Source organism: Cynocephalus volans, chromosome 10 (assembly GCF_027409185.1).
Source record: "Cynocephalus volans isolate mCynVol1 chromosome 10, mCynVol1.pri, whole genome shotgun sequence".
NCBI classification, from domain to species: domain Eukaryota; kingdom Metazoa; phylum Chordata; class Mammalia; order Dermoptera; family Cynocephalidae; genus Cynocephalus; species Cynocephalus volans.
In genome coordinates, this window is record NC_084469.1 from 77,723,599 (window position 1) to 77,750,126 (window position 26,528).

The 26,528-nt window shown below is 36.2% G+C and overlaps 1 protein-coding gene across 1 annotated transcript in view; it reads left to right on the forward strand.

Annotated features, from left to right (window-relative positions):
• The window catches only part of RPGRIP1L (RPGRIP1 like), a 95,106-nt gene extending 69,566 nt beyond the window's left edge, over positions 1-25,540 (forward strand). The window contains exons 23-26 of the mRNA XM_063112002.1: positions 4,539-4,722; positions 11,072-11,156; positions 22,967-23,100; positions 25,349-25,540. Coding sequence (XP_062968072.1) covers positions 4,539-4,722; positions 11,072-11,156; positions 22,967-23,100; positions 25,349-25,461 — 516 coding nt within the window. The 3' untranslated portion in view covers positions 25,462-25,540. The remainder of the gene's footprint in view (positions 1-4,538; positions 4,723-11,071; positions 11,157-22,966; positions 23,101-25,348) is intronic.
• Positions 25,541-26,528: the final 988 nt, after the last annotated feature.

Genomic DNA, 26,528 nt, shown 5'->3' on the forward strand with positions numbered 1-26,528 from the left:
TGAAAATTTTAAATTTGCCAATAATAAGCCTAAGTAAACACTACAGAAAAATATGACCTAAAATGTGAATTAGCATCAGTCAGGAAGCAGTAGTGGAATTGAGCCAAAATCATGAGAGCTATAATTTCTTTTTCTCTGAGAATAATACCAGTTGTCATCACATTTCTAGATCATTCCATCACATAATGTGTAGTGTCCATCTATACAGGCAACTAAAAATAAGTTGCATGCAGTTCTTGTTTGAGTGACTTCTATCACTTCTGTTCACCACAATCAAAATTTATAAATGCGCTTTTTACATGCTGATGTTGGAATCTCACGTAAGGGCAGTTGGTGAACAAGACAAAGAGTACAGAGAAGAGGCATCTTACCTAGTAAGAAAGGTTCACAGACATAGAGAGTAAACAAAACAGGAAATACCTAAAGCCTACACTGCCTAGCCACCTTGCTGTATCTGAAGGATGCTAAATACCCTGAAGACATATTACCTGTCATGTTGCTCTAGTAATTCTGAACAGACGTCATTATGCATCTATCTGAAAAGGCTTTGCTTCAGTCACTGTCATTTGAATCAGTATTTATTTATTACCCTTTTCAATTCTCCTAATCGAAGTCTTTTTTTTCTATTTTTTAATTATGAAAAATTTCAAGCATATAGAAAAGTTGAATAGTACCCCTACCATCTAGATTCAACAATACTACCTGTCTCTGAGATATTCTTGATTAAATTCTAGAACAGCAAAATTTCTATATATTTTTCAACAGTTAATAATCACCCACTTCTCAAAATATAATAGACACATAATATTTTGTAAGTGAGAAAGCACTAATAACTGCAGCTTCATGTAGTTCTGTCAACATATAAAAGATGTTCTGAATATATAGAAGGTATTCAGCCTCATCTAGTTCATCACATTTTTACTAAAAGCATACTATGTGCCAGATGCTAAGGAGAATGTTAAATAGCAGAAGATGAATAGGGTGTGGTCCTGCCCTCCAGGAGCTCAGTCTGTAGAGAGAGGCAGATATGTAAACAAATCCATGCATGAGTACAATGTGACTGAGAAGTGCAGTGAGGGCCCAGAGGAGACAACCAACTCACTCTTTGAGATTAATAATGTTCTCATAAAGGACAGCGTATGTGGTTCAGGGCCTCATATGAGTGGAATTTCATCTGATGGAAAAGACGATGATTTCAGACAGAACAAACAGCACATGCAAAAACTGAGCAATATAAACAGCACACCGCGGTGGAGGGAATGGCTAGTGTGAGGTAATAGAAAGATATGCAGGCAGGAAGGTGATGCCTGACTGGTTTTTAGGGAGAGAATTCTGCCATAATAAGGAAAATGGTTGGGGCTGCAGGTAAGGAAGTGGAGGTAGGAGTGGCTCACCTTTCTCGCAGTCTTGAGTGTAGATTCACTCACCCATTGAGTGTGTAACTGCATACCACTCCAGTGGTACAGTAAACGACGTGCTCATGCTCCCGTCACGGAGCTTGTAGTCTCATCAGTCTGCTTCCAGTTCTGCCAACAAGTTATCTTTTATACTAATCCCTTCTATTTTCTCCCCCATTATTCTGTCAAATTTCTACTTTCTAATAAGGAGGAAGCTGTCGTATTAGTTAACCCCCTGAAAACCTAAAGAAGTTTAGCTAGAGATTTAAAAAAAAATGAGAAATGCAACCATATCTTGTTTTTCTTTATATCCTCAGTAGCTGATACAATGTCTGAAATATCATATGCTTTTAGTAATTCAATTAATCATTGAGATATTTAGAAAAAAATGAACAGGGAGGGTGACCTATAGGATATAGTGGGTGTGAAAATATGGAAATGGCAAGAATGGCTGCAGACGATGAGGTGGACGGTGATGTCATCAGCTGATGTCATCAGCTGAGGGGAAATATCAGAGGATGAGTGTCATGGGGGCAGAGGAGAGATAATGAGTTCATTCCTGACATGTTGAATTGGGGTTGTCTACTATGCAGTTGTGCTTCTGAACCTTCAAATCTTCATACACAATCTAGTTTAACTTTTGATTCATGGGGGCTTGAGCACAACCAGAACGGTTACAGTATGAAAAACAATATCACACCGTTAGCCAAGATTTATAACGTTTAGAAAATTCTTATTCAGAGCCTGCTTCTCTAAATATACACTATTTGAAATGTATCCCTTTTTGGACTTATTTTAAGTTGATTCATGTAGCATCAAATGCATGAAGAAATGATAACTGATACTTCTGCCAGTAATACTGGTCAGAGAATTTAAAAGGACATATGATAGAAGTATTGGGGGTAGGGGTAATCCCCCAAAAAGAAAAAACGACTGCAAAGAAGATAGCCACCATAAAAACAACATTAAAGTTCTTTTATTACTTTGGATAATACAGTGAGTTTTATTTTGTTGTTGACATTTTGGGTGTTTTTGTTATTTTTGTTTGTTTGTTTTTTGGCTCAGATCCAAGTATCTACTTTTATCTAGATTTATATTTTAAACTTTAAAGAGTTGTGTACAGTCTTATTTGACAGCCTAAATTGGTTCTTACGATAATGCAGGTTTTCATGTGGGGATTGTATAGTTAATATATTATTAATAAAATAACCACTTAAATAAATTTTATTCCCCTGCCATTTAAAAGTTTATTTTTTATTATGTTCTGTGATAAACAATTTTAAATTCCTGTAAGTGTATATCTCTTTTTCCTTTTTATAACTATTTCCTTTCATTCTTTTGTGCAAAAGCATGAATGTTTTCTAAGATGTTGTTGTTATAACAATTCTAAGTTTGTCACATTCCAACTTATGTAAAAGACTTAATTATGCTTTGTGCTACATTTGGACCAGAATTATAAAATATATATGTGTGCAATATTTTCACAACCACAGTATATTTTAAGGAAAAAATATTATTTAAAATATTTTCTTTACCATGTAGTCTTCAGCAAGCAGAGAAGGGCTTTTCTGAAGTGAGATTAGACAATAGAGCCAACTTCATTTTTTATGCACGTGAATGGAGAGGGCTTGAGGTTATTAGTTGAAACCGAGTAACCTTTCCAGGCTTTCATCTCTTTCTTTTCAAATTTGAATATGAAAAGCATATTCAAGTCAAAGACCATCACTTTAATGACATTTGGCAGTCATTTGATTTATTAGGTTTGAGAAAAAATTTTCCTTTAAATATTTCATCATACTATGCTAATCCTAGTAATATTGCCAGCTGCAGCCTTGTACCTGTATTAGTAGAGACAGAATGGTGTGGAATTTTCTCTGTCATCCTAGTAAAATTTCCATGAATCTACTGAATAATAAACTAACCTTATTGAAATATTCAGATTTGGGTTTTTAGTTAAAGTGTCTTAGAATACATAATAAAAGAAAATGTCTTTTAAAAGAAGGGGGTAATAAAATTACTTCATCAAATATTGAGGGGGTTTGACAGCAATGGAAATTGTTCTTTATGGGGATATTTTTACAATAGGATACTTATGCTTTACAATTTGATTAATTATAGCATATGCTTTGGAATATCTAAGTAATGACTATGGTGAATTCGCACATTGATTTACATTTAACAATGAATTACTAAAAGCTGGTTATATAAACAGGTCTTATTTTCAGGTGTTTCTAATTATTATTTGAAGTAATATAACTTACAGTAGCATGTTTCTGAATTTAGTAGAGAGGGATTTTTATAATAAAGAACAAATTTTAAATAGTAAAAAACATTTAACTGAGGCATTATCTTGATGTGATCTAATTCTTAAATCATAGTCTATTAATTATTTGAAATCATCAGTCAAGGAAACATTTGTGACTCTCATGATAATGTCTGTGACACCAAAATCTGTTAAACAGGATTAAAGTGAAAATTAAACAAATATTTTAGTTGTTAATTCTGTAAAAATGAAATAAAAAATTTCAAGAAAATGTATGTGTTAAATTAGACACAAAATTTTTTTCTTCTGTTTGAAAATGTATTACTTAATGAGTGAAATATATTATGGCAGAATATTTGAGAATGAACTGTAGTTTCTGCTCTAGTTAATATAGATTCATATAGCTACGTATACTAGCATTCTAGCTATAAGTATTCAACAGGCTTTGATCTCTGAATAATTGAAACTTTCTCAGGTATTGTAGGTTAAATAAAAGCAGTGATAAACATGTACTTCATTACATAGTTTGAAACAAGGCCAACTGATACTTGTCATTCTGAAAGAAATCGGAGATGAAGATCTCATAATCTTCACTCCTGATAGACTACTAGTGGAGTAGTTATAGCCTCAAATGTAAATCAGGAGACTATTGCCATGACACTGTTAACTTCAAACCCTGGGGCATTAGAATCTCATTCTCTCTCTCTCTCTGTCATGAATAATCTATCATGTGTAACATATAGTAGTGTACATGGCGTTCCAGAAAAGAAACCCATTGGCCTTTGTGTTTTATTTAAAATTGATTGTGGAAAAGAATAAAGGATTTTTTTATGTTTTCTTTCTTTGTTGTTGTTTTTTTGTTTTTGCTCTTTAAACAGCCATCAGAAAAAATTCGGATTGAGATCATAGCTCTAAGCCTTAATGATTCTCAAGTATCCATGGATGACACTATCCAACGGTTGTTTGTTGAGTGCCGATTCTATAATCTTCCTGCTGAAGAGACACCTGTATCACTTCCAAAACCCAAGAGTGGGCAGTGGGTCTACTATAACTATAGCAATGGTATGTATGATTTATCTATAATATAGACTTTTTTGTTTGTCTTTTTTTATCTGTGAAGGAAGTTGAAGGAACAAGGGGAAAGTTTAATTCTCTAATGTTCGCATAAACTCATGGAAGTCTTGTCAGAACAGATTAACAAAAATCAAACCTGTAGTGTAAGGATTAAGAACATAAAGTTGAATTAATAATAAAGTTAAAAGAAAACAAAAACAGTGTGAAAACAATATTTATAGATGTTCCTGCTATATAAAAGTATTAATAAAAAATGCCACCTAGGTCTACAATTGAATTTAATTGGAAAACATGATATTTCAAAGGAAAAAAAAGTAACACTTTTTAAATTATATGATTAACACCATTCAATGGCCTACTATTCCTCTACCTTTCTGATCAGTGTAATCACAAAGATGTTTATATATCTCTTTCAGTATCTAGATATCTATTCAGGATTTTAATTGTGTGAAACAAAAGTTCTTACAATGCCTTTTCATCATTTAGTCTGCGCATCCATTTATAACAGTAGGCAGGTTTTCTCTCTTCAGGCTTGATCTGTCAGCCAGTTGGACGTGTAAGTTTACTGGACCAGTACAGATCCAGTAGGCACCCTATAAATTCTTAGATCAATCAACTTTAAAGAGTTTTTAAGAATACTGTGTGATCATCAGGGCATAATTAGAGAGAAATAAAAAATTATATCAAGCCACCAGGACCCTAAGTTAAAACGGCTAAGTAAATTTTCCTAGAGCCTAACATTAAAATGAACCATAAAGATAAGAGGGTTGCATTATTTTTAGCAAAATAGGCCATCTATGCTAGTTGAACACTAATATTTTTTCTGACCAATCTTAGAAATTACATTTTAATCAAAACACATAATCATGCTATTGTACCAGCAAGATTACAAATGCTGATGGTTACTTTTTTTTTTGCAACTGGCATTTTTAGAAATGTGTTTATTGCTTGAAACAGTAATCTTGAGTATCCAGAGATCTAGTCTAGTCCTCCCTGTATTCACAGTTCTTACTAAATTATGTGAACTTAGGCAAACTGTTTAAATTTCATGATTCCTTATTTTCTTATCAAAAAAATAAGATGTTTTCTGAGATTCCTTCCATAATTCTGTAATAGGTGGGTTGAGAAATCACATGGGAAGTAAGTAGTATGTTCAGGATAAGAATCTGATTTCTTCTTTCCTTCATTCACTTAATATAAAAGATGTATTTCCAAAAACATTTTCTTAGGCTTCCTAGATTCCTTAATTGCAAAGTATCAGGAAAGTAAACCATATCAAAATATTATTAGTAATGAGAGAACTGTTCAGTCAATTAATTTTAATGAAGATACCCCAAGAAAAGAGACAAACTCCTTTGGCTTTTGTATTATTCTTTGTAAAGGTCAGCAACAAAATTGTTTTTAGAAGTTGATTGTGCATTGAGAAACTTGGCCATGTAGTAGAACAGATGTTTACATTTACCTGCAGAGCAAATCCTTCCTTGGATCAAACCTATGATTCATGCTCAAGTATCCTAAATTTTGTACATGCTCACGTGGTTACCTAGGTCTGTTTGGGGTTTTTTGTTGGCTGGTTGTTTTTGGTTTGTTTGTTTGCTTGTTTTCCCCCTTGACTGCAAGGTACCATGCTATCTAATTGGTATATTAAGAGTTGCTTATATTTCTAATGAATTAGCCATTTGATAGCAGCAAGAAAACCAGTGAATTATTAATTCAGTAGAAGTTTTTACTATATCTTTCTTAAGCTTCTATTCCTACGTAATGAGATTTGACTATATAGAATTTTCAAAATTAATTGAAAAGAATTTTTTTTTTTTATTTGAAAAGAATTTTAAGAAGATTTATCTCGAGAGAGGGAAGAGGAATGTACTCTCCTCTTAGAAGCAAACTAATGCTGTTTTTATCTATTACTCTGAAAAATGAAGTCCTAAGTCACCAGCAAATGTGTGAAATATTAACCTTGTTAAAGGTTTTATTTTAGTTTTCATTTAAGTATGGCACAATGAAAATATTTATTTTTAAATTATTATATTTGCATCTTCATTGCAGGGGGCTCTCCTTGTATCTTTGATTAATAAGCAGCTATCTCATTTAATCTATGTAATGATTTACCATTCTTGTTACTTGATATAGAAGGTCAATATAATGGAGCCTTACATCCTTCAAATCTCATTAAATGTTAATGAAAGTAATGTTATTTCCAAACTGACTTTTTTAATTCAAATGGAAAATTTAGAAGACAATTAGTACATGCTATCTCCTGTTTTGAACAACATAAAAATAGAGAGGTTAGCTTAACCTAGGAATGATTTTACCCTGCATTGCGACTTGAATCTATACAAAAGGGATTTGTGTACTGAGGCCTAAATTAGGTACATAAAATGAGAGGTGTAGACTAGTAATCCCTAGGATTATTCATAATCGAATTCAATGTTTATTAAGAGGTGTTGATACCAGTTTCACCTAAACACACAAAAATGTATCTTCTTAGGGCTACTGTCAGTTGAAAACTATAGTTGAATTCACTTGCTAGACATTGGTAGCAAGAACAAAACACTTGTTATTTTATTGGACTTGAAAATTTTGCTTGGAGAATGCTGAGAAAGCAAGAAAATAGTTTGGGGAAAAATAAGATTAATGGTAGGTCTGAAGAATGTTGTCTGGGCCGAATAAATCCTTCTAGGGAATTGACAGTGGGAAGAAAAAAGATTAATGAAATCATCCAAAGTTTTTATGAGGCTTATACAGATCTGGGCCCATAGTCTCTGAGGACTGAAGAGTCTATCTTTTGGAACAATTAAAGTTAAATTCAGAAGATGAAGAGGATGTAAAACATCAGATTTTGTTACTAATAGGAGGAGAAATTTGGCAAAGATAAGGATTACAGGATAATAACACTTTAATACAAAAGTTATCTGAGATTCAAGGTTATCAACCCTTTATAATTAAACCATCTGCATTTCTTACTTCTGCCATATGACATTGATAGAGAATAGAAGGATTTCTTCAACCTGCAGAAATGAGGGCTATGTTTTAAATGGTAGACATATGAAAATCAAATCAATTATTTGGACTGCTGATTTGTATTCTTTTTGAGACATATGCTTTCAGTAAGTTTATATCAAAATCTGGCACATCCTAAACAACCATGATTTCTGATGTGAATGAAAGTTAGATAGATTAACTTTTAATAATCACCAGAATCACATTTTAAAGGATGTATTTGAAGTTTTGAAATTGTAAATTTTTTTTACCATCTAGAGTTTCAGAATACCAAAGGAATCGTGGTATTCGTAGGATCATAGGATCATGACCTAAACAGAGGTAGCCAAAGTATGCCTATTCCCTACAATGTTCAACACGAAAGTGTTCACTGGTTCTTGATCCCATTTAAAAAATGGGCTAAGAAATGTTGAGCTAAACAATGGTTCTCAGTGTGTGGTGCCCTGACCGGCAGCAGTAGCAACAGCAACAGCAACAGCAGCAGCTGGGAACATGTTAGAATTGCACATTCTGAGGCCCTACCCCAGACTTACTGAATCAGAAACTCCAAGGGATTCTGATGCATATTAAAGACTGAGTACCATTGGGCTAGATTAAGATGCCCAATCTAGGCCTTGTTTGTACAAGCAGGAGAGCTGTAGTACTAATCTGGTACACCCTTGGAGAACTAAGCTTATTGGTAAGGAGCCGGAGTTTTTTCAAAAAGGAATACTTAAAAGTTTTCATCCAAGAGATTTGATTTAATTAACCTAGACAGGGTGTATCTAAGTAACATCTCTTTACGAAGGAGTAAAAGGAAAATGAAGTGGCTTCCCTTGATACAGTTAAAGAACTCTCACATTCCAGCCTTGTGCTAACAAAATGACTGCCTTAAATAACAGGACAAGTTTTAGCTTCATATGGAAGAAGAAGTTATAGCATGGAGGTTAAGAGGGCAGGCTCTGGAGGCAGACATCGCTGGATTCTAATTCTGGCTCTGCTGCTTTCTAACCAGGTGATCTTGAGCAAATCACTAACTTTCTCTGGGTCTTCTTAATCATCTATAAAATGGTTATTAATGGATCAGTATGTTTCTTAACCCATGTGATTGCAATAAGAAAAGTATTTAAAGTATTGGGTATAGTACCTAGTACAAAAACATCATTCAGTTAATGATAGCTATTATTATTTTTACCTTTGAAAAGCCAGAAGTTGGACCCAAATGTCCATCACAGGATGAGTATATTAAAAAAAAAAAAAAAAATTGGTGTGTATGTATGTGTGTGTGTGCGTGTATATATCTATATACACGCACACACACAATGGAATATTATTTAGCCTTAAAAAGGAATGAAATTTTGGTATATGTTACAACGTGGATGAACCTTGAAAACATGCTAAGTGAAATAAGCCAGACACAAAAGGACAAATGCAGTATGATTCCACATATATGAGGCAAATTCATAGAGACAGAAAGTAGAATGGTGCTTACCAGGGGCTGGGAGGAGGAAGGAATGGAGAGTTATTGTTTAATGGGTACAGAGTTTCAGTTTGGGATTCTGAAAATTCTGGAGATGGATAGTGGTGATGGTACAACAGTGTGAATGTTCTTAACGCCACTGAACTGTATAGGTAACATGACAAATTTTATGTATATTTTATCACAATAAAAAAATTTTTAAAGCCATTAAATTCATCAAAACTTGTCTAGGTTTAATTGAAAGACCCTTTATTTGGATGCTGGACTTTGAAATTCGGTCTCTTTTTTTTTTTTAATCACTGAAATTACCTTTGTCTTCAAACAATTGTAAACCACTGTGGCATATAAACTTTAGAACCGTGAGATCAAAAAGAATATGGTATATCACATCTTGTGTTGGTGATTAACAGCAAAAACAAAGAAATCCCACTTGAAGTTAAAAGTTCCCATTTGGCCTGGTATATTGGCACCCTCCAAAAAATGAGGTGCTATCTCCCAGCATTAGTGGAACTCATCTATTATAAGGATGTTTGGGCACTGATAAGCAGAACAAAATACTCTGAATGCTTTGTCTTTATTGATTTCTATGAATCTCAGTAATCTATATAATTAGTCACATTTACTAATATGGTAGCATGCATAGAGCAGTAAGCTAAGAGTTACTGTTTGACCTTGGCTATCCAGAGTTGGTTATTAAATTTGTTATTTTGTTGTCAATGATTCTTACTTCTGTTAAGCTACTAATCCACCCCTATACAGACACCTTTATGTCTCCCACTCCATGTGCCTAACTCGGTGCTGGGCACATCTTTGGCCCTCAGTTAATATTTGCTCAACTAAGCCTAACAATTAAATGAGTTGATAGCTTTATAATGAGGATTGAACTAAAATTATCCAGGGAAACATTTTCAATATGAAATATGAAAATATGTTCAAATATGTTTGAGGAGAACTGGCTTTAGAACTGTCATGATATCTTTCACATTTTGTACACCTGTGATGAGGGATAATCTCTAAATTGAGATCATCAGGGCACAGGGGAGCCTTTACGTCCAAAATGGCATCTAAGCCAAGGCATGGCTGAAAGTCTGCCGAGCTGAGAAAAAATAATCAGGATGAAAATTGGAGTGTTTGCACTCTGAGATGCCATTTTCCGAAAGTGCAGACACTTACTTATAATGTCAAATGTTTACCATCTTCTTCCTGGTGGGATGTTAGATCAGTTATCTAATCTTGCATTTCAGCTAAGTGAAGTCTGGCCACATTCTTGTATGCCAACATGTACCTTTAAAAACCAAAGACAAACTTCACACCCTAAAAAGCCTCTCTCTCCCTTCCTCCACCTTTCTCCCTCATACCCCCCACCAGTACACTAGCAGACGTCAGCCTGTGGATTTCCTCAACCCAATACACTAGATGCCTCTTTTATTGCATGTTATGGCAGGAGAGAAGGATTAAATTACTGAGGCTGTCAGGGAGGACAAGCTCTCTGCCATACATTATCATTATCACTTGCTTCTTGGGTGAAAGAAAATGCAGTAAATCCCTCAAACACAAAGCAATAAAGACCGCTGGCTTTTACTGTCATGACTGCCAGTGCCATTAACAGGCAGTGACAGTGATGTGGCACTCTTAGATGTTGCTTGTATCTTTTCTGACAGTGTGCACATAAACCTGCCAGTGACATGACATTAGATCACATGACTATTCAGATTTGATTCTGGTTTCTGGAGCTGTTTTCTTTTCCCAGGCATACAAGTGAGGTGGCATGACTTGCATCTTTAAGAAAAGGTATTCATAAAAAATATGGAATGGTACTAATATGGCATATTCCTGAGTGACTTCCTTTTGTGGATTTTTTTTCTTTTGGTATAGTGATCTACGTGGATAAAGAAAACAATCAAGCAAAGAGAGACATCTTAAAAGCCGTACTACAAAGACAAGAGATGACTAATAGAAGGTACTTTTAAGCAGTCTGAATTATCTAGTGGTTTAAAAAAAAAAGGCACAAGATGAGGAATCAGAACAAACACCTGAGTTCTCTTATTAACTCTGTGTCCTGAATGAGTACATGACCTCTGTGACTCTCTTTCCTCCTATAAATATAGTGGCCCTGCCTACCAGACAGAGTAACTATGAGGATCCTGTCACACTTTGAAAACCAAAAGACTGTGCAGTGTATATAAAGTATCATATTCCCATTCAAGTGTAATTGTAGAGAGTTTAACAAGTTGAAAGGAGGGTGCACTCTGGAGTCACATGGCTTGCATATGAATTTTTCTCCTATTACTTACTAGCTGTCTGATCCTAACAAGTTACTTAACCTCCCTGTGCCTCGTTTTCTTCATCATTTTTTCATCTGTAAAATGGAGATAATAATACCTTATGGGATTGCTTCGAGCATTAAATAAGTAAGATGGATAGAACAGTATGTGACAAATAGTAAATGCACAATAAGTGCTAACCGCATCCATTGTAAGTGGTAGTAATACTAACTGATATTATTTGTAATAGCTCATCAGCCTTTAGACTAACTTGTATTTTACTATCACTGTTTAAAAATTCATAATTTCATATTATTTTTTGAATGCTTTTTTTTTCTAATTTGAATAGGACACTTTGCAATTCTGGGTCAGTAGAGAAAATATTTTCTTTTCAGAAGAAAAACCTGATCTGCATAAGTTAGTCCTTCTGTGTGCGCACCTACCCATTCAGTTTGAGGAGTTGTCTAAGTGCTGCTTGTTAACCCCTGAGCTGGTTTTCACCAGTACCCCTTTGCTGGCTCTTCTCTCTTGGCCAGGGTAGATCGTTTGTCTCTTCGGTGTCCTCTTCTCCATGCCTTCATGATCCATGGATGACAAAGCCTCTCACTGCCTCAAAAATGGTGCTTACTGTCTTAAAAAGAGACCCTTGCTGTCTTAGAAAGAGGCTCAAGTTCTTTCCTTTCCTAGAGGCCATGAAGTGAATGGGTTTTTTTTTTTTTAATTATATTTTTCAAAAGCTTCCCGACTAGCATTTTCTCTTCTGTTTCCAGAAGGGAGACTGGAATTCATAGTTCTTGGGATCTGATAGTAGGTTTTTCATTAACTCCTTGAAATACACATATAATTTCTCTGGATCTCAGTTTTTCTGAAGAATGGGTGGTGAGACCCTTTAAATAAGCCTGAGATTCTGCTTTTCCCAGGATAGTAATCACTCAAGTTTTACTTATTTACTTTGTGTACTAGTTTCTTTCAAGGCCCCCTCGAAAGCCACCCAGGGCACTAGTGGATAAACAGCATTGGCCATGTCTGCTTCGCTACAGTCAATAAACGGGGCCATCCCAGGCCGGAGCTCAGCTCTGTTCCCATGGACAAATCCTGGGCTGGAACTTAGTAGTCTGTTCAGTCTTATTTGCCTGCTTCTGTGTTTCTTTGTTTCCGGAATGTTAAAACAAAGTAGCACTCTTCTTGGGACAGAGCAATTTTTTCCTCTAAAGTGTTTATTTTAAAAATTGAAAGGCAGATTCCGCTTTCATTTTAGACCTGCCTTTCCTCAGAAGGACCACTTATTTGTATCAGAAGTTTTTTTTTTTTTTTTTTTTTTTTTTTTTTTTAAGTCCACAGTAACTGTAGTGATTCCCATTCTCCCATCATTGTTTCTCTAAGAATCTCCAAACACCCCATGGAGACACAGAGGTTCATGTCATTTCTTAGAAAAGCTGAGAGAGGTACTGCAGGTGCAGAGCAATTGACTGAGGGCTTTCAACCATGAAGTGCGTGCTAGGGGTGCCTCTGACCACCGTCAGAGGATGGTCTCCTTCTAATGCCTCGGCAGGATCGTTTTCCTAAGGAAGAAAGGGAGTTTACATTTACATTTTTCCACAGCCAAAAGCCAATTGTTATTCCAGCGAATGTTCTCATCTTTTTGAAGTACTCGAAGGTCACATTACTTAAAGTACCTCCTAATTTATGAGAATTCATTTCTCTCAGGCAACAACTATGTGGAATATTGGTGATAACTTACAAAGCCACACAGTTAGAGAAGTTTGGCCAATCTTCCCTGACATGTCTAAAGTTACAGACATTGTATAATAAATTTTATGTGGTACCTTTTCATGCTGCTTCACGCTGTATTTGCAAATATACAAGTATCACTTTAAAGGGGAGGTCACACATTAAAATAGGACTTTGAAAATTATTTGAAGTCACAGTTTTGACACTGACTTAACATTCCTTTTTGGTTTTGTTTTCTTTTTAGCAGTATTCTATTGAGCAGATCTGTCACTGAGGAAGATAGACTATAATAACAAGCAATCAAACCAATTACATATTGCAATAAGTACTAAAGAAAATTAAACAAATTAAATGCTATAATAGAAAATAACAGGCAAATCTGAGGAGGTAACATTTAAGCTGGTTCATGAAGGATGAGAGGATCCAGTCAAGTCACAAAATGCCCAGGGAAGATCATTCCAGGCATGAAGGAATATACAGAGATGTGTTCTAGGAGAAGTAGGGGAAGTTAGCTGGGCTACGTGTCACTGAGAAGTGGACAGAGGTGGAAAGAGGAGGCAGAAAAAACTGAGGTAGCACGTGCTTTTTTTTACTTCCACTTGGGTACTTGGCACCTGCCCCGTGTGTACATCGGGTCCTCAGACTACACTATAAGTCTCTTCAACACATGGAACAAGGTTTTACCTCTTTGTTTTGGCAGGGTTAAAGGTAAGATATAAGATGTGTCTGTGTATGTGTATGTACATGTACAGCTTAGCCTTGGCCAGTTTTTACTTTTTTAATTATTTTAGTGTACTTTCCTCCCTTTTTAGCTTAACCTTATAATTTCTTCAGTTCATTTTTTATTTAAATTTTATTTTGTCGATATACAATGAGGTTGATTATTGTGGCCCATTACCGAAACCCCCTCCCTCCTCCCTCTCCCCCCTCCCACCCAACAATGTCCTTTCTGTTTGCTTGTCATATCAACTTCAAGGAATTGTAGTTGTTATGTCTTCTCCCCCCCACCGGGTTTTTTTTTTTTTTTTTTTTTTTTTTTTGTGTGTGTGTGTGTGTGTGTGTGTGTGTGTGTGTGTGAGAAATTATTCATTTATTTTTAGCTCCCACCAATAAGTGAGAACATGTGGTATTTCTCTTTCTGTGCCTGACTTGTTTCACTTAATATAATTCTCTCAAGGTCCATCCATGTTGATGCAAATGGCAGTATTTCATTCGTTTTTATACCTGAGTAGTATTCCATTGTGTAGATGTACCACATTTTCCGTATCCACTCATCTGATGATGGGCATTTGGGCTGGTTCCAACTCTTAGCTATTGTAAAGAGTGCTGCGATGAACATTGGGGAACAGGTATACCTTCGACTTGATGATTTCCATTCCTGTGGGTATATTCCCAGCAGTGGGATAGCTGGGTCGTATGGCAGATCTATCTGCATTTGTTTGAGGAACCTCCATACCATTTTCCATAGAGGCTGCACCATTTTGCAGTCCCACCAACAATGTATGAGAGTTCCTTTTTCTCCGCAACCTTGCCAGCATTTATCGTTCAGAGTCTTTTGGATTTTAGCCATCCTAACTGGGGTGAGATGGTCTCTCAGTGTAGTTTTGATTTGCATTTCCCGGATGCTGAGTGATGTTGAGCATTTTTTCATATGTCTGTTGGCCATTTGTATATCTTCCTAAGAGAAATGCCTACTTAGCTCTTTTTTTTTTTTTTTTTTTTTTTTTAAAAGTCCAGGGGCTTTTATTTTTTATTTTTTTTATTTTTTTTATTTTTTATTTTTATTTTTTTAATTTTATTTTGTCAATATACATTGTAGCTGATTAATGCTCCCCATCACCAAAACCTCCCTCCCTTCTCCCTCCCCCCCTCCCCCCCAACAATGTCCTTTCTGTTTGTTTGTTGTATCAACTTCAAATAATTGTGGTTGTTATATCTTCTTCCCCCCCCCCCCGGTTTGTGTGTGTGTGTGTGTGTGTGTGTGTGTATGTGTGTGTGTGAATTTATATATTAATTTTTAGCTCCCACCAATAAGTGAGAACATGTGGTATTTCTCTTTCTGTGCCTGACTTGTTTCACTTAATATAATTCTCTCAAGGTCCATCCATGTTGTTGCAAATGGCAGTATTTCATTCGTTTTTATAGCTGAGTAGTATTCCATTGTGTAGATGTACCACATTTTCCGTATCCACTCATCTGATGATGGGCATTTGGGCTGGTTCCAACTCTTGGCTATTGTAAAGAGTGCTGCGATGAACATTGGGGAACAGGTATACCTTCGACTTGATGATTTCCATTCCTCTGGGTATATTCCCAATAGTGGGATGGCTGGGTCGTATGGTAGATCTATTTGCAATTGTTTAAGGAACCTCCATACCATTTTCCATAGAGGCTGCACCATTTTGCAGTCCCACCAACAATGTATGAGAGTTCCTTTTTCTCCGCAGCCTCGCCAGCATTTATCGTTCATAGTCTTTTGGATTTTAGCCATCCTAACTGGGGTTAGATGGTATCTCAATGTGGTTTTGATTTGCATTTCCCAGATGCTGAGTGATGTTGAGCATTTTTTCATATGTCTGTTGGCCATTTGTATATCTTCCTAAGAGAAATGCCTACTTAGCTCTTTTGCCCATTTTTTAATTGGGTTGCTTGTTTTTTTCTTGTAAAGTTGTTTGAGTTCCTTATACATTCTGGATATTAATCCTTTGTCAGATGTATATTTTGCAAATATTTTCTCCCACTCTGTTGGTTGTCTTTTATTTAACTCTGCTAATTGTTTCTTTTGCTGTGCAGAAGCTTTTTAGTTTGATATAATCCCATTTGTTTATTTTTCCTTTGGTTGCCCGTGCTTTTGGGGTCGTATTCATGAAGTCTGTCTCCAGTCCTATTTCCTGAAGTGTTTCTCCTATGTTTTCTTTAAGAAGTTTTGTTGTTTCAGGGTGTATATTTAATTCTTTAATCCATTTTGAGTTGAGTTTAGTGTATGGTGAAAGGTATGGGTCTAGTTTCATTTTCCTGCATATTGATATCCAGTTCTCCCAGCAGCATTTGCTAAAGAGGCAGTCTCTTCCCCAGTGTATAGGCTTGGTGCCTTTGTCAAAGATCAGATGGCTGTGGGTGTGTGGGATTTCTGGATTCTCTATTGTATTCCATTGATCACTCTGTCTGTTTTTATGCCAGTACCATATTGTTTTGGTTATTATAGCTTTGTAGTATAGCTTAAAGTCAGGTAGTGTTATGCCTCCAGCTTTATTTTTTTTGCTCAGCGTTGCTTTGGCTATGCATGGTCTTTTGTTATTCCATATAAATGTCTGGATAGTTCTTAGCATTTCTGAGAAAAATGTCATTGGAATTTTGATGGGGATTGCATTGAATTTGTATATCACTTTGGGTAGTATGGACATTTTCACTATGTTGATTCTTCCAATCCAAGAGCATGGGATATCTTTCCATCTTCTTGTATCCTCTCTAATTTCTCTCAGCAGTGGTTTGTAGTTCTCATTATAGAGATTTTTCACATCCTTGGTTAACTCAATTCCTAAGTATTTTATTTTTTTGGTGGCTATTGTAAATGGGCTGGCTTTCTTGATTTCTCGTTCTGCATGTTCACTATTGGAGAAAAGAAATGCTACTGATTTTTGTGTGTTGATTTTGTATCCTGCTACTGTGCTTAAATCATTTATCAACTCCAAGAGTTTTTTTGTAAAGGCTTTAGGCTGTTTAATATATAGGATCATGTCATCTGCAAACAGGGACAGTTTGACTTCATCTTTTCCAATCTGTATGCCCTTTATTTCCTTCTCTTCTCTGATTGCTCTGGCTAGTACTTCCAACACGATGTAGAATAGGAGGGGTGAGAGTGGGCATCTTTGTCTAGTTCCTGTTCTTAAAGGAAAAGCTTTCAGCTTTTCCCCAATCAGGATGATATTGGCACTGGGTTTATCATATATGGCTTTGATTATGTTGAGATACTTTCCGTCTATGCCTAACTTGTAGAGGGTCTTTGTCATGAATGAGTGTTGAATTTTATCAGATGCTTTTTCGGCATCTATAGAGATGATCATATGGTCCTTGTGTTTGAGTTTATTAATATGGTATATCACATTTATTGATTTGCTTATGTTGAACCAACCTTGCATCCCTGGGATGAATCCCACTTGATCGTGGTGAATAATTTTACGTATGTGTTGCTGTATTCTGTTTGCTAGTATTTTAGTGAGGATTTTTGCATCTATATTCATCAAGGATATCGGCCTGTAGTTTTCTTTTTTGGTTATATCTTTACCTGGTTTTGGTATCAGGATGATGTTTGCTTCATAGAATGAGTTTGGGAGATTTGCGTCTGTTTCAATCTTTTGGAATAGTTTGTAAAGAATCAGTGGCAATTCCTCTTTGAATGTTTGGTAAAATTCTGCTGTGAATCCATCTGGTCCTGGGCTTTTCTTTGTTGGGAGCTTTCTGATAACAGCTTCAATCTCCTTTATTGTTATTGGTCTGTTCAGATTTTCTACATCTTCATGGCTCGGTTTTGGGAGCTTGTGTGTGTCCAGAAATTTATCCATTTCCTCCAGATTTTCGAATTTGTTGGCGTATAGTTGTTTATAGTGGTCTCGAATGATTCCTTGTATTTCAGATGAATCAGTTATAATATCACCTTTTTCATTTCTAATTTTTGTTATTTGAATCTTCTCTCTTCTTTTTTTTTTTTGTTAGCCATGCTAATGGTTTGTCAATTTTATTTATCTTTTTAAAACAACTTTTTGATTCATTGATCTTTTGAATTGTTTTTTGGTTTTCAATTTCATTAAGTTCTACTCTGATCTTAATGATTTCTTTCTGTCTGCTAAATTTAGGTTTGGATTGTTCTTGTTTTTCTAGATCTTTAAGGTGAAGTGTTAGGTTTCACTTGCCATCTTTCCATTCTTCTGAGGTGAGCATTTAATGCAATAAATTTCCCTCTTAATACTGCTTTTGCAGTATCCCACAGGTTTTGATATGATGTATCATTATTTTCATTAGTTTCAATAAATTGTTTGATTTCCTGCTTGATTTCTTCTTGGACTCATATGTCATTAAGTAGAATGCTGTTTAATTTCCATGTGTTTGTATAGTTTCCAGAATTTTGTTTGTTATTGATTTCTAGTTTTAATCCATTATGGTCTGAGAAAATACATGGGGTAATTCCAATTTTTTTGAATTTGTTGAGACTTGATTTGTGACCTAATATGTGATCTATCCTGGAGAATGATCCATGTGCTGATGAGAAGAATGAATATTCTGAGGTTATTGGATGGAATGCTCTGTAGATATCTGCCATGTCCAATTGGTTTAGAGTATTGTTTAGATCTTGTGTTTCTCTGCTGATTCTTTGCCTAGATGATCTGTCCAATATTGCACTGGGGTGTTCAGGTCCCATGCTATTATGGTATTAGTGTCTATTTCCTTCTTTAGGTCTAATAGAGTTTGTTTTATAAATCTGGCTGCTCCAACATTGGGTTCGTACATATTTATGATTGTTATGTCTTCTTGATGGATCAGTCCATTTATCATTATGTAGTGTCCCTCATTGTCTCTTTTTATGGTTTTTAGTTTAAAGTCTACTTTGTCAGATATAAGAATAGCTACTCCAGCTCGTTTTTCTTTTCTGTTTGCATGGTAAATATTTTTCCATCCTTTTACTCTCAGTCTATGTGAGTCTTTATGGGTGAGGTGGGTCTCTTGAAGGCAGCATATAGTTGGGTCCTCCTTTTTAATCCAGTCAGCCAGTCTGTGTCTTTTGATTGGGGAATTTAAGCCTTTTACATTAAGAGTTGTTATTGAAAGGTGTTGATTTATTCCTAGCATTTTATTGATTGTTTGGTTGTCTTAGGTATCTTTTGTTCCTTGCTTTCTGATTTACTGTTTGTTTTCTGCATTTGTTGGTTCCTTAGGTTGTAGATAGCCTTTTTGTTTGTTTGTTTTCTCTTCATGAATACCATTTTTATTATACTACTGGGTTTAGATTTTTCTTGGGTTTTTATGGCAGTGGTAGTTATTTTTCAGGAATGAAACCCAGTACTCCCTTGAGAATTTCTTGTAAGGGTGGTCGTGTGGTGGTGAACTCCTGCAGTTTTTGTCTGTCTGAGAAATATACTATTTGCCCTTCATTTCAGAAGGATAGCCTTGCAGGGTAGAGTATTCTTGGCTGACAATCTCTGTCTTTTAGTATTTTGAATATATCACCCCATTCCTTTCTGGCTTTTAGGGTTTGTGATGAAAAGTCTGATGTTAGCCTGATTGGGGACTCCCTTATAGGTGATTTGACGCTTCTCTCTTGCAGCTTTTAAGATTCTCTCTTTGTCTTTGAGTTTTGCCAATTTGACTATAACATGTCTTGGAGAAGACCTTTTTGGGTTGAATATGTTTGGAGATCTTTGAGCTTCCTGAATCTGAAGATCTGTGATTTTTCCTATACCTGGGAAGTTTTCTGCCACTATTTTGTTGAATATGTTTTCAATGCAATCTCCTTTTTCCTCCCCTTCTGGAATACCCATGACTCGGATATTTGAGCGCTTAAGGTTGTCTGATATCTCTCTCAGATTTTCTTCAATGACTTTGATTCTTTTTTCTTTTTTTTTTTTGTCTGCTTGTGTTATTTCAAACAGCCCATCTTCAAGTTCAGATGTTCTCTCTTCAACTTCGACAAGCCTGCTGGTTAAACTCTCCGTTGTGTTTTTTATTTCGCTGAATAACTTCTTCAGTTCGGCAAGTTCTGCTACATTTTTTTTCAGGGCATTGATTTCCTTGTACATTTCCTCTTTCAGGTCCTGTATACTTTTCCTTGTTTCATCATGATGTCTAGCTGAGTTTTCTTGTATCTCATTTAGTTTCCTTAGAATTATCACTCGAAATTCCTTGTCAGTCATTTCAAGGGCTTCTTGTTCTATAGGATCTAGAGTTTGAGATTTATTATCTTTTGGTGGTGTACTTTCTTGATTTTTCGTATTTCTGGTATCTTTTCTTGGATGTTTATTCATTGTGGCAGGGGGTTTCACAGTCCACAGGTTTGACACTGTTGACTGACTAAGATGTTGTTGTGGTTGCCAATTTGGTATGGCTACCTCAGTGACTACTCAGTTGGCCACTAGTGCCTTGTGTGTGTGGTTGCCTCGAGTCTTGGGCCTCTCTGGGGAGCCACCTCTCTGGTCAGCTTGGACTCTGCCAAGCTGCTGGGTGACGGGGCGGTACCGCAGGGTGTCGCTCCTGCCGCTTCCCCCACTGCTGCTGCTGCCGCCACTCATGCCGCTGCTGCTAGCACCACTGCCACCGGCTCCCCTGCCACTGGCTCCGCTGCCGCTTCCCCCGCTCCCACCACTGCTGCCACCACCGCTGCTGCCGCTTCCCCTGCTGCTGCCGCTGGCGCCGCTACTGCCAGTGCTGCTTACACCGCTCGCGGCGGCAGCACAGTTAGTTGCAGAGGCTGTGAAGTCCAAAGTCCAGGGAACACATCTGGTGAGCGCCTTGTTTTTGGTGGTGGCTAGTTTTGGTGTCTGTGAAGTCCAAGGTCTGGGAAAGACATCTGGTGAGGCCCTTCTTCTGGGTGGTGACTCACAACAGCAACTCAGGGTATCACACTGTAAGGCCGGACTTTACATGCTGGCATTCAGAGGATCATGTAGAGAATCCGGAATTTCTGAGGCTGGGAAGTCCAAAGTCCATCTGGTGGTGGCGACAGTGACCCGGGGTCTCATGTTGCAGGATGGTGGAAGCAGAGAGAGTAGAGGTCTTTAGTTCATTTTTGACATCTCATTTTCCTCTCAATAGAGTTTAAAGCCAGAAATATTGCATTTTTAAATTTCTAGCCCTTTCTCTAGTATTTGGAAGGTTTTTGTGCGGGTTTTTTTTCCTTTTTGTCTCAAAATTCTCATATATTCAGTGGAGGTATTTGTCTGCATATGTAAAGTGATACAAGATATGACCCTGAGATATGAAACGCAATATAAAGGTAACACTTAACATTATTATTATTACAGTCTGTGTAGCCTCTATCTTTTTTGTGGGGCATGTGTTATAAAATATACATCACATATCAGTTTTAATTCCTCCTCCTCCAAGCACATTCAGTTTAGGAAAATTTATTTCATCATTCATCTTCTTTAATTGAGTGATATAGCCAGTGTATAGTTTGGGAATCTAAGTTTTCAATTGAAACAAACTTTTCCCATGCCAACTTTCTTTCCCCTTAGAAATGCAGAAGCTTAAGCAACTCTACCTAGATTAAAAATAGTAATAATAAAAGAGCAAACATTTACTCGGTGTTTGCTGTGTTTCAGACACTGTTTACTTGTATCATCTTATTTGATCCTAACAAGAGCCCTGTGAGATTGGTATAATTAGCCCCATTCCATTAGATAAGGAAACTGAAATCAGAGAAGTTAAGTAGTTTGTCCAAGGTCACACAGTTAATAAGTAGGAAAGCAGAGATTTGAACCCAGAATGGGTGCCCTCCAACAAGCCGTTTTAATTCCTCTATCTTATACATCTTATAAAATATCCATCTTACTCACGTGAACACCAGGATCTGCACTCCTCATAATTATTGTGTGAATAGGTGTTAACTTTGATTTTTACTTAAAAGATTTTGGTTTTCTAATCAAAATGTACTGCTAGCTAAAAACAGACTTAGTAAAGGAGTGAAATGAGGAATACTTATTTTCAGCAAATTAGTTAAAAACATTGTCATGTTTATCTGTAAGTGTTTGGAAAGAATTTTCTTTGTATTTTTCAAGGCATGATTTCTCGGAGACTTAGATATTTATGTTTCTTGTTTTGTTTCTGATTTGGGATGGATATGTTTTGAAAAATTTTAAATGGTAAAGTTTACAAGCATGCATGGTTCAAGCTATGCTGCCAAAACATATCAAAAGAGTACTTAACGGTAAATTCCTGTCATTTGGTCAGTCCAAGTGTGTTTGGCCTCAGCACAAGCCACTAATTCAAATCAGTTCCATCAGAACCTTACAATTATATGTCTAAAAGTAAAATAAAACTTGGATGCTGTGATTGTAAGTTAAAAGATTGCTGTAATACAAACATTTGATATAGCTGTTGGGCAGAGCAACAACATTTATTTGACGTGATTCAGAATGTTACCCAGGGAGCATGAGCTCTGCATTTTGTAGAATGCATACAGTTAGTTAAATTGCTTAGTAGCAACTCCAGAGTTGCGCGTTTCTATGGAAATTGTTGTATTTCTATAGAAAATGCTGACCATATAACCTCCGTGGTCTTTATTCACTTCATCTTTTTAGCCTTAAAAGTAGAGGTGTCATAATATGATCAGATAGTGTATAGTAGAGTGAACAACTTGTCCTTCTCTTTGCCTTCTCAGATTCTAGAGATAAATGATAATCAGTGCTTAGAAAAGTGGATTAATGTTAATTTGAAGGTTGGGTGTGCTATAACAATTCTAATAATTCATATAATATCTTATCTAACTTAACGTAACTTTCTTCTTATTGGGATAATTGGAAACTCCAATATTTCATACTTACGGGCTGGCTGGTTAGCTCACTTGGTTACAGCGCAGTGTTTATTACACCAAAGTCAAGGATTTGGATCCCCATACCAGCCAGCCACCAAAAACAAACAAAACAGTTTATCCTTAGTGATAAAAGCCTATTTGAGAGTTTTGTGGTGATTTCTTCTCATTTGATGGTGATTTTTTCTGAGTTTTGGGGGGTTCTTTTTGCTTTTGCTTTTGTTTTTGTTTTTGCTTTTGCTTTTGCCTTCTCAGTGTTCGCTTCACCGTGGTCAGTGACCCTCCGGAGGATGAGCAGGATCTGGAGTGTGAGGACGTCGGCATTGCTCACGTCGACCTCGCTGATATGTTTCAGGAAGGAAGGGACATTGTGGAGCAAAATATTGATGGTACGGGTGGAAGTATTGCTCAGTTTGCACAACCAACAATTGTTGAAATCCAAACTCTTTATTAAAACATCTTAGCTGGCTGCAAGAGCCTTGAGTCACACGTTAGTCGAATCCTTTGCAACGTAAGCCAACTCCTCGTTGAAGCTGAAAGCCTCTCCCTACATCCCTCCCCTGGCCTCCCCCTCTGCCTTTCTTTGAGTCAACAGAAATTTTAAAATAATTAGTTAAGCTTCACAAAAGTATTTACTTTTTAGTTTTGGATAGGGTTGTGAAAAATTTGGCCATCTTTTTTTTTTTTTTTAATGTATATGGAAGCCTCGTTTCAGCTAAGGCAGTTAATCTTAAGTATGTTATTGATTGATGATGGTAGTGTCTGTCTCAAGGGCTGTCTTTAATTCAGTGTTACAGTCCAGTGATACGGTCACTACAAGTAACTCTGAGTAGTTTTGGTCACTCGTTTCCCACCAGGATTGCAAGAGAAATAAGGGGATTCCTGATGAAATGTGTTCTCCTGGATTTCCACCTAACCAAGCACGATTCCCAACAATGCTTAATTTCTACCCTCCACTCTTCTATCATATATTTAGAACATACTGAAGGAATCATATTTTATCAGACTTTTTTAAGAAACCTGGGCTGGGCTATATATAATAAATGGAGAAACGAGACTGATTCCTAGTTCATTTATTATGTCAGCAGAGCCATCTCTGGAAAAATGTACATGATTTGTTTACTTATTCATGTATTCAATAAACATTTAACTAAGCACCTCTTAAGTGGCAGGTGTTCTGCTTGTGCTATAGCTCAGCTGTGGTTCATACGTCAAGCTGCTTGTCCAGAGTATGTGTCATATGCTCAAAAGTCAGAACCAATCCAAATAATTAACAAAATTAGACCAAATAGCCAAATTAGAAGCCTGCTCTGGGAAATCTTTATAAACTATATATCTCTAACCACATGGAAATTGGTCACAACTTTGGCACAGAAGAAAAAGATGAGCAGATTAACGTATTAACCTAAACCCTATTAAAGACTCCCAGGACCAAGAGAATCGGACAAAAATGACCAAAATTATCTCTGCATTATATTCTTTCTCTTTTTTCCAGTCAGTTCTGTTATCAACCCATCTTCTTTTTCTGACCACACTGATCTGATATGGTCAGCTATTGTGACCATGTTTTGGAAAAGAGTCAAAAGATTAGGCACAGGTCAGGTCAGGATTTTAATGCTTTGTTCTGTGTCAGGCATAGAAGGTAGAAGTTCCAAAGCAGAGGTGAAAACTCAGGGGAAAGGGCTGGGAACCACTGTGCCACTACGATTTCCCTGCTGCTCATTTTTCCACCTAAGTCTTTGTATACTAAGTTTGGTTTAAAGGCTTTCTTACACATTTTCTTGGAATTAAAAAAACAGGCACAAATATTAAAGTTCAAGGAAAACCACAAGGAATAATAAACAGGAAACTACCAAGACTCATAAGTGCTGTCAAATTTACAAAGTTCGGCATTCGGCCTTGAGTAACTAGCAATCATTGTCCACAGAGGGATGCGGTCTCAGGTATTGAATCAGCGTCCCATCTGGCCCCCAGCACTGAGCTCGGAGAGAGCCCAAGGCTTCAGCCAAATAGTCTACCTATGGGACACCGCTGAAAGCAATGGCCCCTCTTCCAAGTAAAGCACATACGCTGAAAAATTTCATGGATCCTCAAAGCCAATCCACAGACCTTAAGATTCCTGGATCTGCCAATTGAACTTTTTCTAATTTCACGTAAAATCTATTTTAAATGGAATGTTTTCCTTAGAAAGATAAATAACCAATTCAAATTATGATCATATAACATCTTTACAGTGGTTTGCCATCCTGAAATTTCTTAACATTATGTGTTAGAACATATTCTACTTCATTGTCATAAATCCCTTTTAGACTTTTTATTTCTTACTAGCCTAGAAATTCTGATTGTGTGTTATTTGATTATATGTTATCATTATCCCAAGGCCTTTTCACTAGGTGAACTTCGGGATCAGATCATTAGTTTTAGCTCCACAAGCAATATGTATATGTACATGCAGTACATCTAAAATGTGCATTCTCATGCACACATGACAAGGTTTATTTTTTAGGTTTCTGACATGCCAGTGAACTTTGGACTTTTGTAGAACTGTTTTCACCTTTTCAATTACTGTTTGAGCTAGTCTATCTGAAAAAAAATCTGTTGAATGATATTAACACTTTCCTGCTATTTTCTCCCTAGTTTTTGACGCACGAGCAGATGGTGAAGCTATTGGACAACTCAGGGTAACAGTTGAAGCTCTCCATGCCCTGCAGTCTGTCTATGAGCAATACAGAGATGACTTGGAGGCTTGAAAGAAACTGCTCCAGAGGCATTTCGTGCCTTGAGTAAATGCTCACATGAAAGCTCCTAGATGAGATTTTTATAATTACTCTGGTGTATATAATCTATAATTCATGGGAGGCTGGGAGGGGGGAGACCTGGGTTTGAAGTGTTTAAGTTTTGTATACTTTTTCATTTGTTTATTTTTCTATTCCCTCCTTCCCTTAACTGCCACCCCTCAGGACTTAAGTTCTCCATAATGGGCAGCACCTTCTCAATAATTTATACCTAGATGATAGTATGAGAAAATCTATTTGCATTTTCAGCATTTTCTCATGAAGAACTGAAATGCAATTCCCATTTTTATTTTTAATAAGCAAAAGCATAAATCTTAGAAAACCTATGAAAAAGAAATACTTTTATGTTATCCCTAATCATCCCACTAAATGGAATGCCTGTGATTAGCCTCATTAGGAGTTTTATACTGTGAAGATTTTATTAGAAGCAATATATGAAAATTACTTGGATTAATGTGTTAATCTTCCTCTTTAAAATGCTAATATCCATTTTATGCACATTAAAGCTCAGTATGCATTTTCTTTGATGCATGCAGTTTCTATCAATTAAATATAAAGAATGAGACTTAGCACCAACTTATTAAATTACTGCAAGTTTTTGTTTTTCTTAAAAATTACAGTTCTTCCTATTTGTGTTATTTTTATGTATTTGTATGGTATATGGCATCCAGTGGTATGTGTGCAAAGAGGAGATAGACATAAATAGATTGATAGATGTGAAATTTATACCTTGAAAATTTAGCTTATGACACAGAAAGAAATTACTGAAAGTATGACTCAAATTCTACTATACTTAGACATGAAAGGAATATCTTTTTATCATTTTTAAAAAATTTACATCAAGCCAGTACAATGCTGGGGTGTATCTATCTGGATAACCAGATCCTCGAAAAGCAGCTCAGAAAGTTAATTTTCTAGCTTTTACCCAATCTCACTGAAGGATTTAATTGATATTTTTAATGGAGCTGTGAATCAATGCTGCAAAGGAATTGTCTCTAGAGGTCTAGGATATAATGCATTTC